The sequence below is a fragment of the Schistocerca cancellata genome, chromosome 9, assembly GCF_023864275.1.
Source record: "Schistocerca cancellata isolate TAMUIC-IGC-003103 chromosome 9, iqSchCanc2.1, whole genome shotgun sequence".
Lineage (NCBI taxonomy): Eukaryota > Metazoa > Arthropoda > Insecta > Orthoptera > Acrididae > Schistocerca > Schistocerca cancellata.
In genome coordinates, this window is record NC_064634.1 from 314,458,849 (window position 1) to 314,478,332 (window position 19,484).

Sequence of the window (19,484 nt, forward strand, 5' to 3'; positions counted from 1 at the left end):
CACAAGATGCTTCTGTGGACCTAATGGAACAGGATCCTCCTGCCTCTGTGCCCTGTAGCAGTGAGTCTATGCAGGCTGGCACTCAGCAGCCTCCTAGGTGACACCCGTTCATTTTTTCCCTCCTCTCTTTTTACTTGTCATGACTCTCCTCCAATGGAACGTTGGCGGCCTTTGATCCAATAAAAGAGGATTTACGGCTGCTTTTATAATTGCAGCGTCCCCTTGTACTCTGCTTTCAGAAAACTAAATTGCATCCTCATGACCACTTTGAGCTTTTGCAGTTCTTCCCAGTCCATTTTGACCTTTCACCTGAGGTGAGCATTCCATCTCGCGCAGGAGTCGTGCTGCTCATAAGGGATGACATTCATAGGCAGCTTATTTCCCTGACTACCTGTCTTCAAGCTGTTGCAGTTCGCCTTTTCCTTCCTCTCCTGCTGCTCGGTGACTTTAATGCGCACCATTCCCTTTGGGGTTCTACCAGAACTTGTCAGAGAGGTGCCCTCTTGGCAGACCTTAATCTGCTTAACCTCTTCCGTCTTGACACAGCAGCACCCACATACCTTTCAGACTCCATGTACATCTGTTCCTATCTGGACCTATCCTTCTGCACTGTCCAGCTTGCCCATCATTTTGAGTGGCCCGTTCTTTCTGACGCCTACTCGGGCGATCATTTCCCATGTGCTATCTGTTGGCTGACTCCTACCCCACCTGCGTGCACACCCAAATGGCAGCTTACTAAGGCCGACTGTCGGCTTTACGCTTCCTCGTGACCTTCGACAAACATGATTTCCTGAGATATGATGACCAGGTGGACTATCTCACAAACGTTATCCTTATGCTGCAGAACTTTCCATTACCCGCACTTCCTCTTTACCATGCTGTGTCTCAGTCTCTTGGTGGACTGAGGCATGCTGCAACACAGTTCGTGTGTGGAGTCGTGCTCTCCGCATTTTTAACAGCCATCCTAAGATGGCAAACTGCATTCATTATAAACAGATAGGTACACAGTGTCATATTATTATTTGAGATAGCAGAAAAGCTATCTGAATTCATTCACTAGTGCTTTTAACAGTTCCACTCCCTCTTCTGTCATGTGGGTCAACCTCCAATGGCTCGCTGGGACCAAGATCCATTTCCCAATTTCCGGCATGACACGATGTCATCGTGTGGATCCAATTGCTGTCTCAAACACTTTGGGCCACCATTTTGCAGAAATTACAACCTCTTTTCACTATCACCCTGCCTTGCTCCTTCGGAAACGAGCAGAGGAGACTCGGGCAATATACTTCTCAGAATCATCTGTGCTACAGTGCCCCTTAACTATGTGGGAGCTAGATCATGCTCTCATTTCATCCCGATCCTCTGCTCAGGGCCAGACGCTATTCACATTCAAATGTTGCAGCACCTTTCTCTTGTGGACAAGTACTTTGCGCTTAATACATACAACCGCATCTGGGCAGAGGGCACTTCTCCCAGACGCTGGTGTGAAGTCACTGTCTTACCCATACCTAAGCCTGGTAAGGACAACCAACTTCCTTCTAGTTATTGCCCATTTCTCTCACCAGCTGTGTTTGCAAAATGATGGAACATATGATTCATGTCTGGCTGGTATGGCAGGCTTGAGTCCACCACTGCACAGTGTGGCTTTTGAGTGCACTGTTCTGTAGCTGACATCCCGTCATTTTGTACACCACGTATGAATGGTTTTCTGCATAGATCCTAGACTGTGGCTGTGTTTTTCGATTTGGAGAAAGTCTACGACACCTGGTAGAGGACTGGTATCCTTCATACTCTGTACACATGGGGCTTCCATGGCCACGTGACCCATTTCCTTCAGGCATTTCTACAAGTTTTAAAAGACAGTTTTCAAGGTACGTGTGGAGTCTACCTTGACAGACACCTTTATCCAGGAAAACAGGGTGCCTCAGGGTCCCGTCCTGAGCATCGTCCTCTTTGCTATTGCCATTAACACTGTAATGGCCTATCTCCAGTCAGGCATCTTCATCTGCCTTTGCGTTGACGATTTTGCCATCTATTGCTGTTCTCCACGCACTTGTCTCATTGAGCAGCGTCGTCAGTGATGTCTTCATCATCTTTACTCATGGAGCACTGACAGAGGCTCTCGTTTTTCCACTGGCAAAACTATTTGTATGAATTTCTGGCAGTGCAATTGGATTCTTCCACCGTCTTTCCATCTTGAGCCTGTTGCTCTTCTGTTTGCTGAAACTTAAAAATTCCTGGAACTCATGCTCATCAGGAAACTTCCTTGGTCCTCCATGACCGTTACCTGGCAGCCTGCTGTGTGTGGTTCCTCAGTGTCCTGTGTGTCCTCAATGGTACGTTCTGGGTTGCAGATTGAACCACCATCCCTCCGTTTGTACCGGTACCTTGTCCGTTCGAGACTGAACTATGAGTATTTCGTTTATGCACCTGCACGTCCTTCCCTCTTACACTGTGTCAATACTATACACCATCGTGGCATCCATTTGACTGCTGGCACCGTTTGCACTAGCTCAGTTTAGTCTGTATGCAGAAGCTGCCGGACTACCTCTGTCTTACCGCCGTGAATTTCTTCTCAGCAGATATGGATGCCGTTTGTCTGCTATGCGTGGCTGCCCATCCTATGTCTCCTTCTTGGATGACTCCTTTGATTGCTAGTTTGCGTCTTGTACCTGTTCTCTGTTACCTCCTGGAGTTTCCTTACAGTTATTGCTCCGGCAGCTAAACTGCATGCTACTTACCACTTTCCCAATGGGTGTGAGCCCTTCACCATCTTGGCTTTGTGTACCAGCCTGTGTTTACCAAGGACTTCACTCACTTCCTAAGGACACTAGTCCAGACTCGCTCTATTGCCATGAGTTTCTTGACCTTTGCATGGAACTTCGCGATAGTACCTTTGTGTATACACTGATGGCTCTAAAACCAACCTGGGTGTTGGGTTTGTCTTCTTCATTGGCACAGACACTTTTCAGTATTGGCTCTCAGAACACTGCTTACAGCGGAACTTTTCGCTACATATCAGGCCATGTAGTACATCTGGTGACACAGGCTTTTAAATTGTTTCATGTGATAAGACTCTCTGTGCCCTTCAGAGCCTCTGCGTGCTGTACGCTGCCTATCCCTTAGTGTATGGGTCCAGGAAAGCTTTCACTTGTTCACTGTTGATGAAGCCACTGTTATGTTCATATGGATCCCTGGCCACATCGGTCTGACAGGAAATGGGGCTGCTGACGCTGCTGCCACGGCTGCTATTCTTGTGCCTCAGCCCACTAATTCTTACATTCTCTCCGATGATCTTAGTGTTGCTGTATGTCAGCAGGTGGTATCTGTGGTATCGATAGCTACGATGCCCCATTGTAGGTGTGCTCTGCTAGGTTGGCACTAAGACACCGATGACAGCACCCTGTAGCCGGTGCTGTGCAGCTCTACGAGCGCTGCTCTGGATTCAGCCCATTTGATTCCAAGGAGGCAACTTAGCAACATTATTTCTGCTTCATAGGGGGCCATTACGGACTTTGTTACTTCAGTTACTTCAATTATAATTTGTCCAACTACTAGTAGCAGTTAGCATTGATGCGTATCCAGCTTCACACCTATGTACTCATCAGTGCAAAGTTATTTATGTCATTGTCTACTATTCTCTATTAAATGTTCTATCAAGTTAAACACTGTACCGAAGCATTTAACCTTTTCCTGCTCATACTCACTTCCTACATTCGGCCTACTCTTCCAATTACAGAAGCAGACCCACGTGCCGCCTACAAGGCGGGGTACAAAAGTATCACTTTGCATCACCAATGGTCCTTCCTTCATGGGAACAAGCTCTGGGTTATTAAGTGTCTCGCAGCAGCTTGGATGACCTCCTCTCGACCCTGCCGCCACGAGGAGATCATTTTAATTAGGTTGTGTATTGGACACTGTCCTTTTAGCCATCACTATTTAAATGGTGCTCCCCCACCTCTGTGTGCACATTGCGGCAACTTTTGACTGTCCACCATTTCCTGACAGAATGCTCTTTTTTTAACCTCTTAAGTTCCCATTAGTATGTGCCATCTGAGTTATCGGCCGTTTTAGCAAATGATACATGGGCTGTCGATGGCATTTTACGTTTATTGTTCTAGCAATGTGGCAAAGGCCATTTAATTTTTAGTTTTGGACCTTGGCTCCTCGATGGCATATTTTATAGACCGTTCTCCATGTCCCTGTTTTTTTAGCTGTCTTTTCTTCCGTTGATTGAGATTGACGTGTATTCATTTTTAACTCCTCTATTTGTCTTTGTGTTCTACAGTTTTGACATGGGTGCATATGATCATAGTTGTTTTTGTGTTCTGAAGCAAAACAAAAAGAAGAAATATAAAGAAAAAAGTTTCTGATGCCGATGTACACACCATAGCTTTTGAATATTTTATGAACTAGAAAACAAGATGTGAAATGTCATCAGAAGAAAATGGAACAAATTCTTTGTATTACATTGGCAAATATTATTTTTTGTATGAAATCGTAGCTAAAACGGAAGGTATGTTGGAAATGATAAACAGGAGCTGTGGTAACACCTCTTCCAGGTACAATATTAACTAGTTTTGAATTGTTGCAGGTGTGCCACATCTTCCATAAAATGTATGAAGTGCATGGGATTTGTTGGTAAGCTATGTTGAAAAAATGCAGTAATGAACAATGGAATAACAATTATACAAAAAGGTGATAGAGGAGGTATAATGTAGGACACACAATGAAGCGAATGCTAAACTTTGGCTTTGGCAGTGCAACCCCCCCCCCCCACACACACACTCACTCTCTCTCTCTCTCTCTCTCTCTCTCTCTCTCTCTCTCTCTCTTCCCCCTCCCCCCCCCCCCCTGCTTTCACTTGGGTCCAAGCAGCCATAGGCAGTAGTGCATTTGTGTGCATGCGTGTTCAGCTTCTGGAGGAAGGCTTTTTTACGAATGCTGAAGTACAGCAGTCGTTCCATTGTGTTTTTCTGCAACTGTACGTTGCCTCTTTGATGGGAATAGTAGTCTATCCTTTTCATATTGTAAAAAAATGTAATATCTTTGATTTACATGGAGATATTGTCCAGTTGTGTTTGGCATACAGCTTCTTCCCTCCCTTCACCTCCAAGAACATGTATTGATTTCAGAGCTTCTGGTTAATGTAGGAGCTACAAGTACACCTCAAATTGTTCCAAGTTAACAGACAGCAATGATATTTACAATTGTGATTGATAAACTCTTTTTGTTGTTTCTTTAGAAATATGTCCCAATTGATATGTGTTTGTTAGGTTAGGACATAGCTAAAACTTGACAGCACATTCCACTCTGTTATGTCCTACAGAATTATATATAATTTTTCCACCACGTACCTTCATATATCCAATGTCATGATGTTTATTGAACACAGTTCTGTGATTGGTTCCAATATCTTACATAATCAGTTAAATTGCTCGTTACCTGTTGCTCAACTTTATATTTCAAATATTTTTCTAATAAAAAGTGTATAATGTAGCAAGTTTCATGATTTATATATCCATGTCTTTGTCACTTTTGGACTACTTCTTAAGTTTTAATAAATGTGGCAGTGGAGATATAAAGAAATATATTTTTGCTGCTTATGTACACATCAATACTTTTGAATATATTTATGATCTAGAAAACATGATAGAAAAACTCACCAGAAGAAATTGAAACACATAGAGAATTGTGTGTTTTCCTAAAGTAAAAAATAATGTGATCATGGAAGATCAAACTTGAAAACCAAAAGTTTCAAATTAAGGGCCAGTACAACTTATAAAATGGTTTATTGATGTTTTATATTTTTTGAAGAGTGTAAAAGAGGATTTTTGCTGCATTGTAATCCTGAACCAGATAGTTTTAGCTTTATCTCGATAAAAAAATTATGTTGAAGAGTTAATGTTCCGTGTGCAGCTGTTAAGTGCTAAAAAGAAAATCAGATTTTTGAGTACAGAATTAAGTAAAATAAGTATTGTCCAAACAGTCCAGGTGATGCCGCACCGGAATGATATTGCATCCCAGATGTCGGTAGCAGCAGCTACAGGGCAGCCGCTGCTTGCCCCAGCACCTGCCCCGATGCATTCGCAGTTTACAGTGCCGTATGCTCCTCCAGGTCATATGACACCTCAGCCATACCATCAGCAGCAGGTATTTAAATGTTAATTACATCAAGTAGAGTAGTGCATAATATTATAGTTGGTCCAATAAAATAGTCTTTAATTGCAACATTATTTAGAAGATTCATGTCCCATGCTGCAGTTTTTTCAGCCTCAAGTAGTGCTTAAAGTGAATCTCATATCACACGTTGAATCATTTTTAAATAATAGCTTAAGTTACAGAATGTGTAGTACAGTGTAAAATGTATGTTTTATGCCTCCCAGACAATTCATTGTTTGTAAGAAGAGTACTGTTTGGCAGCTAACTTGAGGCCGATTTTTGTTTAAATTACTCACACCCTTTCAGAACACTTCTCTCCTGGTCTTCCACTTTTATTGGCCCCTCTTTGTTCTTGCACATATTGTGTGTTTCTCATATTTCCCAGTAGCACATCCCTATTTTTTCTGAGAATTTCAAACATCTTGCATCACCACGTTCAATTGTCCATTGTGTTTTTAATTCAAGGTTTTTCTAATCTTGCTTGCCTTATCAAGCACAGCCTCAGAACTGCATCTGTGGTTTTTACTGTTTCTAAACTCAAAGTGATAGTCATTTCACAGATCATCAGTTTTCTTTTCCATTCGTCTGCATATTACTGTAAACAGTAACTGCCATGAAATACCCAACTGATTGTGCAGTAGTTCTCACATTTAACAATATTATGAGAAGGAAAGTTGCTACTCACTGTATAGCGGAGATGCTGAGTTGCAGACAGGCACAACAAAAAGACACAACAAAATTCTCGTGTTTACCATCTCTTGCTTTGGATTATGTGGATATTCTTCCAAGAATCTTATAAAATCTAGATACTATCTTTAATAATTGGTTGCCATCCCCCAAATGATATTAGACATTCTAAAGGTATGTTATCTTCTGTTCTACTCTTTTTTATGGCAAGTATTCCATAACTCTGTCACTCTGGACACTCTGTCTTCCAGGTAGACATCTGATCCTCTGTCATGTCAGCAGGCTTTTCCTCCCATGGTGGAAGCCATCTCCTCTTGTAACATTAGGGTTCATTTTGCTTTCCTAATGTTGACAACCTTGTTTTTAATAGCACTGAAAGTTATTCTGACTTTCCTCGGAACTGAATTTGTGCTTCCAACAACCATTCCTTTAAAACTTATCTGTTTTTCCTGCAGGCATTTTGTGTTAGCTTCCTTGCAGTATTAATTTCATTTTGTGTGTGACTTACATTCCTGTATTCCTTTCTTTTCCTGAACATTTCTATCTCTTCGACTTGTCTAAATCAGTTGAAACAGTTTCTCTTGTCACCCAAGGTTTCTTCATGGTTACTTTCCTTGTACTTTTCACTTCTGTGATTGCACTTTTTAGTGATGTCCGTCCCATTTAAACTGAACTGCCTACTTCGGTATGAATTATTGCAGTATCTAAAGCCTTGGAGAACTTAAAATTAATATCATTATTCTCTGTACTGTAGCATCCCACCTCAGTTTCCTTTGGTTCTTCCTGACATATTATCTTTATACTGAGGCCTGCTCTTCTTCACAAAATTGTGACCTGAGTATATGATTTAGGAATTGCTCTCTTGCAATTATGTAATCTATCTAGTATCTTCCCATGTCTCCAGGCCTCTCCCTAGGATACCTTCTTCTCTTGTTTTTGAAAAATGTGTTTGCTATTATCGGCATTCTGTGGGTCAAAGAGTGGAATGTTTGATCCTTTAATCAGGTAGGTAGGGTAGAGAATTTACAAAAGGGAAATGCATAGGTTGGGAATTAGTGAAGTGCAGTGACAGGAGAACCAGGAGTAGGATTGGTCCACCTAGTAGCTTATGAGAAAATAGTAACGCAGATAAGTTAAACATAGTGAATGCATTAATTGTAGTGTTAGCAATGGTTAAGTTATGCTCTGTGTGAACTAGTACTTCTTTTGTTTCCCTCCTCCCACCACCACCACCACCACCACCACCACCACCAAAGCCCACATTTATTTTTCCTTTGATACCTTTTCCTACTACTGAATTCCAGTGACCCATTACACCCTTAACTGGATAATATTCCGTAACTCATCATACAGTCTCTCATTCTCTTCATGTGGAACTAGTTCACACATAGACTTGTGTTAATGTGATAGGGAATAACTTCAAAAAGATTTTATAAAGATGGCATTAAAAAGAAACAGAAACTTGCCTGGTTGAATGATTATTGTGATGAGTTAATTGAAAATAGGTAACAAGCTTGCTGGACCCAAAAATAAGAACAACAAAAATTTTATAAAGGTCAGAAAACATGCATCAAAAGGTCTCAAAAAGATCAGGTTACTGCATATAAAAGATCAGTTGTCAGTTGAATCTTGCTTCAAGCGGAACACAAGAGACTTTTATAAAACATTCAAAAATAAAGAAGCCATCAATTTTACAGTTTATAGACTTTATGTAACAACAGAGAACTGCAGAATACTAGTGGACTACTTCAACTAACTACAAAACTGCAAGCCACGAAAAGGAAAATTTAATTTTGATAACAAGGAATGGAAAATATTGGCTGAAATAATCATGTGTTATGAAAATAACTGATTGCAGCTCACAATATAAAGATGTTGACCCATAAACAGGCACCCCAAAAAGACTGCTAAGCATGTGAGCTTTGTCAGCCAAAAGGCACATGACTGATTTCACAATTAGTCCTGCCTTTGAGGGGATAGGTAATGCTTGTGACAGTACTGGTGGTGGTGGTGGTGGTGGTGGTGGTGGTGGTGGTGGTGGTGGGAGGATGTATGGGATAGGTCTTACATCTAGGTCTAACCAACCGACAAGCTATCTATCCACATAAATGGCCATTGACAGACTGTGGCCAAGAGAGAACTGTACCACCCAGTTACTGATCATGCTGCTCAACATGGTATTCATTGCAGTAACAGCTTCACAATCTGCACCATCTGAATCTTGATTGCCAAAACGAGCTTTTTCTGAATTGCATAATATATCCTACTTTCCCATAATCCTCTGACCTCGACCACCATTAATTGCTGTCTTTCGCTCACCCATCCCCTTCCCTGCTACCACTCCAGCATGACACAGCCTTCTATTCCCCCAACATAGCCACTAGTATATCCCACCCCTCCTTCCCCCTCCTTTTTCCCCACCACTACTTCCTTTTCTTTTCCCTCTCCCTCTTCTACTTCTCTCCTTTCCCATCACATCCCCCCCCCCCCCCACACACACACACACACACACAGTCTAACCTTCAGACTGTACGTAGCTGCTTTATCCTAACCTGTCCCAGCATTCTCACACAAGCAGCACCTTACTGTCTGTCCTTCACTCCTACACTGCTATCCCTTCCCCTCCCCACTCCCCAACCTCCACCTTACCCCTACCGTGCAGATTGCTTCTCCCAGTTTGGCCTCTGGTTAGAGATAATGGTTGTGTGTGTGTGTGTGTGTGTGTGTGTGTGTGTGTGTGTGTGTGTGTGTGTGTACTTTAGAAGGTCTTTTGGCTGAAAGCTCGCATGTTTAGCAGTCTCATATACATGTACAGTAGTACAGAAATGTGGAATAAAGTACAGCATCAATCACTTTACATTACTATAGGCTTATAACAGTATAAAGTGACTGTAAAAGTACACATACTCATGAATTACACTATTTTCTTGGAAAAAATTTGAGCATGGTACACTAACATTCATGGGAATGAAAACACAGTATAATTTCATAACCACTTGTAACTATAGTGTTTGTAAACCAATCTGTGTTGTTGGATGCTGAAGCAAATTGTTCTAAACCCTGCAAGGCTGTAAACTTCTCCTGATGGGTATGTGGAATGGTATCTGTATTCTCTTCCTCCTCACTTTCTTGTGGTGACCCTTCTTGAACCTCAATCACAGCATTTGACAGCAGATTCCACATAAGCACATGCAGCAACACCTCCGTCTGCACTAATGAATTCCTCAAAACTAATCCCAGGGTGCCCAACAACTTGCAGAACTGTATGTTTATCAGATGAGGTGGCATCGTCTAACTCATGGACATCTCCAGTGTTGCTGTCTCTTCAGATTATTGCAGCTCTTAATGAAGTCAAAGCGCTCTTCATGAGAGAGACGTTGCCTTGATCCAAGAGCTGAAGGTGGCTTGTTGCATTTGGTGGGAAAAAACCGAACCTTTATGTTGGTTATGTTCAAATCCTATATATTGTGGGCAGTACATCTGTCCAATGTAAGAACAACATGTCTGTTTTGAGCAAACATTACACTATTGAAATGAAGAAGCCTCTTGCGAAATGATGTGCCGTCGATCCAAGCTTTCTTATAGTGAGAGTAAGTGCATGGGTTCTCGGGCTTACCGATAACCCAGGGACGAAACTTCTCACTGCCATCCACATTACATAGAAAGGCAACAGTTATACATCATTTGCTGCATGCTTCACTATATGTATCACCTTTTATCCCCATGGTGCGATTTGGGAAAAGTTTTAAAAAAATCTAGTTTCCGCCCATATTGAACAATATCACAAGAGGCATATTTTTCTCTCACTTGGTCAGATTCATGCAGCCAGCTGTTCACACTTTCTTCAACTTTGTGTTTTACCACAAATTTGTACAGATGAAACTGAATGTCCCTTTTGGAACCGATACAGTCACCCAGCCCCAACTGAAGTCTTCAATGCCTATATTTTTGGCAATCTTATTTGCTGTTGACTGAATCATAGGGCCACTTCAGATGTGTTAGATGCTCACACATGACTGAATCATCCTACCAGTAACATCTCAGTGTCCTCATACTTTAGATTTGTTTCCAGAATCTGATGCTGCAGCAGGAATGATTTTTTTCTCTTGATTCATAACTATCATAAATAAAGTATATTTGGAAATTCCAAACTGCTCTGTAGTTGCTGTTTCTTGGTATCATGAACCACTTTGTCAAGACTCTTAAGCTTTACTTTTATGTTTAGAGCTGTCTGCTTGTTTGCCACGTGTTGCATGCTACTGTTTGTAGATCTTTAATCAGTGTTCTAACTCAGTTTGGATAAAACTAAAAGAACTCCTAGCATTGAATACATTTCTGAATGTTAATGCACACATTATTGAATGTTTTTAAATGTACCATACACGCTGATTATTGAGGTGGTAATCAGATCTACTGACCTACAGAATGTTAGAAATGAATCAGCAATGGATAGTTAGCTACGTAGTTACATTTCTTGCATTCATCTCAGAAAAAACGAACACTTGAAAATGCTGTAACATCAGAAGCTTGAACTACAATGAAATATAATTACCCTAGGGACTGAAAAATAGTTCGTAATTGGCCTCAACCAAAATTTGTGTTGACCAATAAAATTTTCCATAAGAACTAATGTACTCCTGCCGGGGCCAATATATTTTATTTATTTATTTATTTATTTATTTATTTTATTTTTTATTTTTATTTTTTTTCATGTTAATGGTGAGTTTGCCTTGAGCGAGTTTGTGCAAACGAGTTTATACTGTGTTACAAAAAATCTTTGTCCTGGAACGCAAAACTAAGACACTGGCAAACAGTGGTAAAGCCTTGAAACACTTTATACAGCAAAAACACACAAACTAACAAGATTTGAGTACTGTGAACAAAGTTTAAAGAAGAATACAACGGAAAATACAGAGTTCTAAAAGTAGTAGTAGTAATAGTACCAAATACAAATTAAGAGCTCTATTTGAAAATTGAAAGCTAACTAATGTAATTGGGGGGGGGGGGGGACTAGAGGCTAGTGGCTAGTGTTATGGACACACATACAAAATGGATAACAGACTAATCAAGTAGACCTTCAACTTGCTAAACTGTACCCACAGAGCTAAGAACAACTCTGGAATGAAAATGGATCTAATAAATAACAGAATACTTTTAGAGAAGCAACAAAGAAGGTAGGTATTTAGGAAAGAGAGCTATCTTCAACTGGCAGCAAGTGGATCTAGGAAGAAAAGGAGTGCCACTCTCAAAGGATGAATCTGGGAGCAATGAAAGTTAAACATAAAGCAAAACCAAAATTGATGTATCGAACACTGCAAAAGTGTTATTTGAATGAATGAATAAATAAGTAAATAATAAAATGAAGTGAAGAGTAAATGGGTGAAGATGAGAGGAAAATAAAATTGTGAGAATGTAACAGAGCACTGAAAGACCTAAGTGATGAAAACAAGGCACCCTGGTGAAGATGACATTCCCTCAGAATTACTGAGAGCATTGGGAGATCCAGCCATTACAGAATTATTCCAACTCACACTGAAGGTACGACACAGGTAAAATACCCTCAGACCTAGAAAGGATGTAATAATTCAGATTCCAAAGAAGGCAAGCCCCTACTGGTGTAAATACTGCTGAACTATGAGTTTAATAAATTATAGTTGTAAAATACTGGTCGAATTATTTATAGAAGTATGGAAAAACTGCTAGAAGCTGACCTGAGGAAGGAAAATAGGTTTGGATACCTTATGAAGGTAGAAATAAGAGGCATTGCTGATGAGAGGACTTAACATAGGAGATAGGTTGAAGAAAGCAAACTTATGTTTGTAGAATGTGCAGATTTTGATAAAGTTTTTGACAATGTTGAGTGGGTATCCACTTGGAAATTTTGAAGGTAGCAGGGATAAAATTCAGGGAGTGAAACCATACTGCAGTTGTAAGAGTTGAAGGACATGAAAGGGAAGCTTTAGTTAAGAATTGAGAAGGGATTGTAACCTACCCTTGATGTTATTCAATCTGTATATTGATAAAGCTGTGAAGGACACCAGTGGAAATTTGGAAAGGAAAGTAAAGTTCAGGGTGGAGAAATAAGAACTTTGTCAGAATTGCAGTATCATTGGGAAAACTCAGAGGTGGCAAAGGACTTGCAAGAGCAGTTGAACGGAGAATGGGTTGCATCTTGAAAAGATATTATAAGATGAATATTGACACAAGGAAAATGAGGACAATAGATTGTGGTCAGTCAGATGATGCTGAGGAATTAAATTAGGAAGTGATACTAAAAGTAGGCTACTTTTAGTTTTTGTGCAGCAGAATAACTGATGATGGTCAAAATGGAAAGGATATAAAATCCAGAATATCAACAGCAAGGAAAAAATTTTGAGAAAGAGGGATTTGTTAACATCTAATGGCAGTGTTAGGAAGTATCTTGTGGGAGTATTTGTGTGTAGTGTAGCCTTGTAGGAAGTCTGATGTGGCTATAAGCAGTTTTGACAAGAAGAGAATAGCTTTTGAAATGTGACGCTATAGAAGAATACGTATATCTAAATTGAGTCTATGCATTTCCTTTTTCAGATTATCTAGCTTCCCTACCACTCACTGACTTCTGAAATTCCATATTCTGAATGTTACAAATTCACTTGTTAGATATTGTTCTCGTGCTCATCCAGGGTTGCCACAAGTTCTGAAAGTCGGGAAATTTCAAACATGCCCGGGAAATCAGGGAAATTTGAAGAAAAAACTGGAAAAATCTAGTTTTTGTCTCAGTAGATGAAATGGTTTGTTTACTGAGATGTCGTGCATCATCGTTGGCTGGGCACAGCTGCGTACAGGCACTGCTTCCCTACTCACTCATTCCTACTGCTTCTTCCCTTCCTTCCACTCCTCTCAGCTTGCAGTCAGTGCTGCCACCACTTCTTGCTGCTAGCCTACCAGTTGGCAATGAGTGGCAGGGAGGCATACAGAGTGGTTTGTTTGGATCTGATTCTGAGAGACTGTTGATGCAGCAGCCGTAGATGGCAGTCACGTGTGCACAAGTTGTGTTTGTGTGATTGTGTGGATGAGTGTGTGCTCTCGTTTTCTGACAAAGGGTATGGCCCAAAAGTTAGTTCTGAGAGTGTGATTGTCTTTTCTACATGCCTATTACTGGCTCAGCAGTCATCTGTATGGCGAGTTGCTACCTGTCCTCATTAGTATTGATTCTCGGAGTATTTGCGCAAGTTATATCTGTTGCATGGATTGATCACCGCAGCCTCATTTCATCAACATTGAGTCTGTGACACATGAGTAGCTGGCCACATGAGTGGATTTCCACGATGGGCAAAAACCGCAGGCCATTTCTGCGCGTATATTTAACAGATCAGGCCTGCCGCTCTGCAGCCTGTCGTTTCCCACTAATGTGCAGGCCCTACATGTCGGATCTAGTCTCACTGATCTGTCCGCAGGTCAGGTCTGTTTGTATGTGGTGTAACGCAGGGTATTTTGATGGTTTATCGATGGACCCAAGACTTCGATACTCCTCGGCAGGCCAGAGTGATGAATTTCAGGAATTGCGACTGTCTCACCCCAAGTACATTGTACAGTGTGCCATTTTATAGACATTTTATTTATTGTAGTACATTTTGGCATTTCAAAAACTTGTCTGGAAATCAGCTAAATATCAGGGAATTTCACTTGGGGAAACTTGTGGCAACATTGTCATCTCCCTTTTGACATACCCTTCCCACAGATCTTAAGGGGAGTTGGAATGCCCTATCACGACAATGTTAAATTTAGTGACTTGGCTTCCCCGTATTTCAGGAACCACTGTAGCCATTGACATGAAACTTTTACAGGACATTAAATTGTATGTTCTGAGTCTACTGACCTACATCAGTGTAGGACTACCTTCACTTCTTGTATCTTGCACCTTTATAGTGGGATGATTCGTGCTGCTTCTATGTCGCTTGTTTCAATTAAAAGCTCTGTTCTTAACATATTTGAAACCAACGTCTCTTAAAATTTGTTGCATTGACGAAGTGCTACCTTTAAAGCCAATCTGCTCAGGCATAATTGTAACAAGTTTTTGTGATACTGGGTATTCCCTGCTTATTTACATTTCAAACATTGAGCACTTTAAAATATTGTAATCAAAACCATCCATTTGTATTGCAGGTTTCTTGCAATTTTGATACTTTCCAGGTCACACGAAAACAAGTTTTCCTCAGGTTTCTACAGCTCCGATACTTTTGTTTACTATTCTTTGTACAGTTCTCTTGCCGACATGTGCTCCTGCAGTTCGTTCTTGAGTCTCCAAAATGGCTGAAAGGCTGAAAATAGGGCCGCCTTCCTACATGACGCGAACTTTAGTGCTGAATGTAGCAACAGGTACAATAGGCAGGTACAATAATCTAAATTTATTTAAATTATTTGCGGAAGAAGAAGAAGAAGACGATTTTCCATAAAACCCGTGAACAAATTGTTTTGCTGGATCTAATGTAATATCATATCATTTTGGTGTCTGTCATGCAGCTATGTACTCGTACATACATACTTTGTTCTGAAAAGAGAATGCTCCTCCTGGGCTGTGAAAGAAATTACAGAACAGATTTCTCAACTCCATAGCAATGTTTGTTGGTTCCTATTGGTTTTCTTGCTTTTGAAGTGAATTCTGAATAAGGTGCCCTACATTATTCTGCTGAGTGACTTAAGGTGCGTTTAAGTAGGCCATATTCTACAGCAATATTTGGCCACAATGGCATTGCCATCAGCATTTCCACAATGAGGCTGCAGTAAGCGGCAATTTTGCAGAATGGATGGACAGTATCACTGATGTTGCAGCAGGCAGTTGCTGTCACATTGCTGATGAGATACTAGTGTTTTCCATAAAGGATGAAAAGTATTTAGTATTACAGGGCAATATCTACCTCTTTAAATACCCCGCTCTCACTCTCACCTTGTTTCCTACTTCTCTTATCAGGAGTGCTACAGTCATGGGTCTGAGTCGAAATCATGTTTGATGAAACATAGAGAAAAAACTAAGAGGTCTTTGAACCAACGGCAAATGTGTGGCAAAAGGATTTGCATATGAAGAGTGGAAGCTCAGGTGGCTCTTGACTCATATGGTCTGTATTTGATGCCATGAGTCTCATACTACATCGAGACATGCTTGAAGCAGTAATGGATATTGTAAACAGTTCTTACTTCAAACTTCCTCTAATGAAACATTTCACTCATTCCACAGTATTGCATACTTTTAGTACTATGAGACTTACTAATGAATATTGAACTTTAAATAGGTACATTAAACTTTTGTATGTATCACCAGTATCTGAAAACTGAAAGGTGATTGCCAGTTGAATCGTAACTGGTATATATACTCCCATATTTCTATTGGTTTTTGCAGTTCTTAGACCAAAAATGGTGTTTTGACAATCTGGTGAAATTCTAGAACAAGTGTGCAACCAACATTATTCCACTAGTTAAAATTTCTGAAGCATTTATCTTACTTTTAAAAAAAGAACACATCCACAAAGTCCAATTTCTCTTATTTCAGACATTATTCCTTACGTAATGTAAAAGGAGGGAAGGTGCAATCACTTTCACTAACTCTTGTTGCTCCATTTTGTGGCAATTCTGCTGCTCTTGTATACCTTTCTGGACCAGGAACATATTGCCACAACCGTTACCAGGCTATAGGGGCCAGTATTGTTCTATTACATGTGACTGCAATTCTTGCAGCTGCAATGACGCTGTACAATATTGTCGGAATATATTAGCATCACGGAAGTACAGAACTATATGAGGAGAGAGGAGAGTCAGTGCAACGTTGGAAAAATCTGCAACATTTATTCTAACGTTTAGCACTCCAGAATTACCTGAACACGTCCTTGCAGGCTATATCCATCTTAAGGTTCGCCAGGTTGTTCCTAACGCAATGCGATGCTTCACATGTCAAAGATTTGGCTGTAGCACTATGGGATGTAATGGGAGGGCAATGTGTGGCAGTTGTGAAGGCTCAGCTCATGAGATAGAGGCAAGTCTTGTACTTTCTCCAAAATGTATAAATTTCTCCACAGATCACCCAGTATGGAGCAGAAAGTTTGAGGTTCACGATGAAAAAGGAAAATTATGAGTTGAAAGTCACGAGATGCATATCCTGTGGTGAAGCTAAAAAAGCTTTCAGAGTTATGCAGCCTCCAGTGTTTGCTACTTTTTTTTTACTTCGGCCCTTAAGAAGCCAGTTGCCAAGCGTGATGCCTCCACAAAAACTCGGACCACAGATTAAAGTACGGGCATATACACCTGTGACGGAAAAGCTACACTTGAACCAGAAATCATTTGGAAGCCATCAGTAATGGGCTTACGACTTAAGCCACATACCGTTGCCCACCATCAGAAGCCTACTAAGCCATTCCCTCAACCCAAATGACCAACTCCTTCCATAAGTGAGGAAAAAGTAGTTCAAAGTCGAAGAAAGTGGCAGTTAAACTTTAGGATTGACGAGCTCTCTTCCACTCAGATGGGGTCTTCACTCTTGAGGGTATGAATTTCCACTTGGAGGAACTGGAGTCCCGGGTGCCAGCTAATGTTGCCCCTGACCATCTGGGTAAATCACTACCTCCGTGGGAGAAAGACAACACCAACCATCCCTAATCAATGGCTCCCATAGGGACTTCTGGGGTGCAATGAAATTTAAATGGATACCAAACACATTTGGAGTAATTACAGCTCCTGGTTCAGGAGAAACCATTCTGAATCTGTATACAAGAAACTCATTTTAAAATCAGTGATACACCTGCATTAAGGAGTTAAAACTCTTACAGGAAGGACGATGTTACTGGAGACAGGTTTAAAGGTGGAGTGGCTGTTTCCATTGATAACAGGTGCCACTCATCTCCTTTCCCTCTTACTACAGCCGCACAAGCAGTTGCCGTGGAAATTCTAGCACCATTTTACATCACAATGTGTTCTTTATATCTTTCACTCATGATCCTTCGGATGCAGACACACTGACAGAACTCTTCCAGTCACTCCTGCACCCGTTCCTCCTTGTGGAATACTTAAATGTGTACCATGTGCTGCGGGGCTCAGCTACCAATTAAGCCAGGGGTCGAATTATCGAGCCACTAATCCATTCTGAGAATACCTACCTTTTGAACTCAGGTCAGATGACACACTCTTCCACAGTGGCAGGATCTTTTTCAGCCATTGAGTTTTGTTTTTGCTTCCCAGCTACTGCAGACTTGGTTCAGTGGGAAGTGGTTACAGATTTACATTCCAATGACTCAGATGGTGGTCGACAGGAGACCACTACAATGGATGATCCAGGGGGCAAATTGGTTGCAGTACAGTTGACAGGATATTTTGGAGCAAAAGGATTTTGCACAGGAGACAGTGGCCTATATCATTTGTTGGATCCAACAGGTTGCCGCAGAGTCCATTCCCCAGTCTAGCAACCACTTCAGACAATGGCCTGTACTTTGGTGGCATGCCAACTGTCACTTGGCAATTAGTCAGACAAACAGCTCTGCGGAACTTCAAATACAATCCAATCACAGAAAACCTTCATGCCTTCAGCTCTGCAAGATCACATGTGAGGTGAGTGATAAAAGATCAAAAGAGGGATTTTTAGAAGGAATTCACGACTTCTATTAATTGGTCTACTTCTGCTGTGCAAGTTTGGGAATCAATAAGGCAGATTTCAGGCAAGGGCATCTTGGTGGAAGTGCCTAAAGACGTGGCTCAAGTTTTAGCTGAATAAGTTTTTACAGTCACTGCGTCATCCAGACAAACTTCTGCGTTTCAGGTGTCCCGTAGGATTGTGAAGATACGAAAGCTCCATTTTTTTCTCACATAATGAGGAAGTCCACAACCTTCCATTCTCCATGTGAAAATTGAAATCAGCTCTGTCCACAGCCAGATGAGATTCATTATGCCATGCTCAGTAGTCATCAGTGCCCTGAAGTGAAGTGAAGTGAAAGGACAGCTCCTCTCGTTTCAATCAGATCTGCTTTGATGGACAATACTGTACAACTTGGAAGGGCGCAATATTAATTCCATTATGGAAACCAGGCAAGGACTGTAGTACCGGTGGTATGGGGACAACTCTTGAATGTATGGTCAACTGACGCCTCGTCTGGCTGCGCAAATCCCAATATCACCTAAGCCGCTTCACCCTTGACAACTTAATTCTGCTAGAGATGGCAATACTGGAGCCATGTGTGTTTTTTGACCTGTAAAAAGCATACAGCACTACTTTGAGGTACATAGCATCCTTCACCAACTTCATATATGGGAACTAAAAGGATGTCTGGCACTTTTTAACCAATCTTTCCTCGAGGACCACCACTTTTAATATCGCATTGCTGATGCCTTGTCTGACTGCTATGTTCAAGAGAATGGGGTCCCCAGCACAGTGTGCTCAGTGTCACATTGTTTGCCATTGCTATCAATGGCATTTCTTCCACTTCACCAAATATAGCCAGTAAACCAGCTGATTCAGGTCATCCATGGCTCCGTACAGCGGCTCAGGTGGTGATCTTTTGCTGGGTACCTGGCCACATCGGGATACAGGGAAATGACATACCCGACAAAGCAGCCAAGAAAGCATGTCAGGATGGTGTTGTCCATCAATGTTCCATGCCATTGCACACCACCATTCA

At 41.2% G+C, this 19,484-nt stretch overlaps 1 protein-coding gene across 1 annotated transcript in view; it reads left to right on the forward strand.

Annotated features, from left to right (window-relative positions):
* The window catches only part of LOC126100191 (ataxin-2-like), a 124,333-nt gene that overhangs the window by 81,212 nt on the left and 23,637 nt on the right, over positions 1 to 19,484 (forward strand). The window contains exon 11 of the mRNA XM_049910750.1: positions 5,990 to 6,153. Coding sequence (XP_049766707.1) covers positions 5,990 to 6,153 — 164 coding nt within the window. The remainder of the gene's footprint in view (positions 1 to 5,989; positions 6,154 to 19,484) is intronic.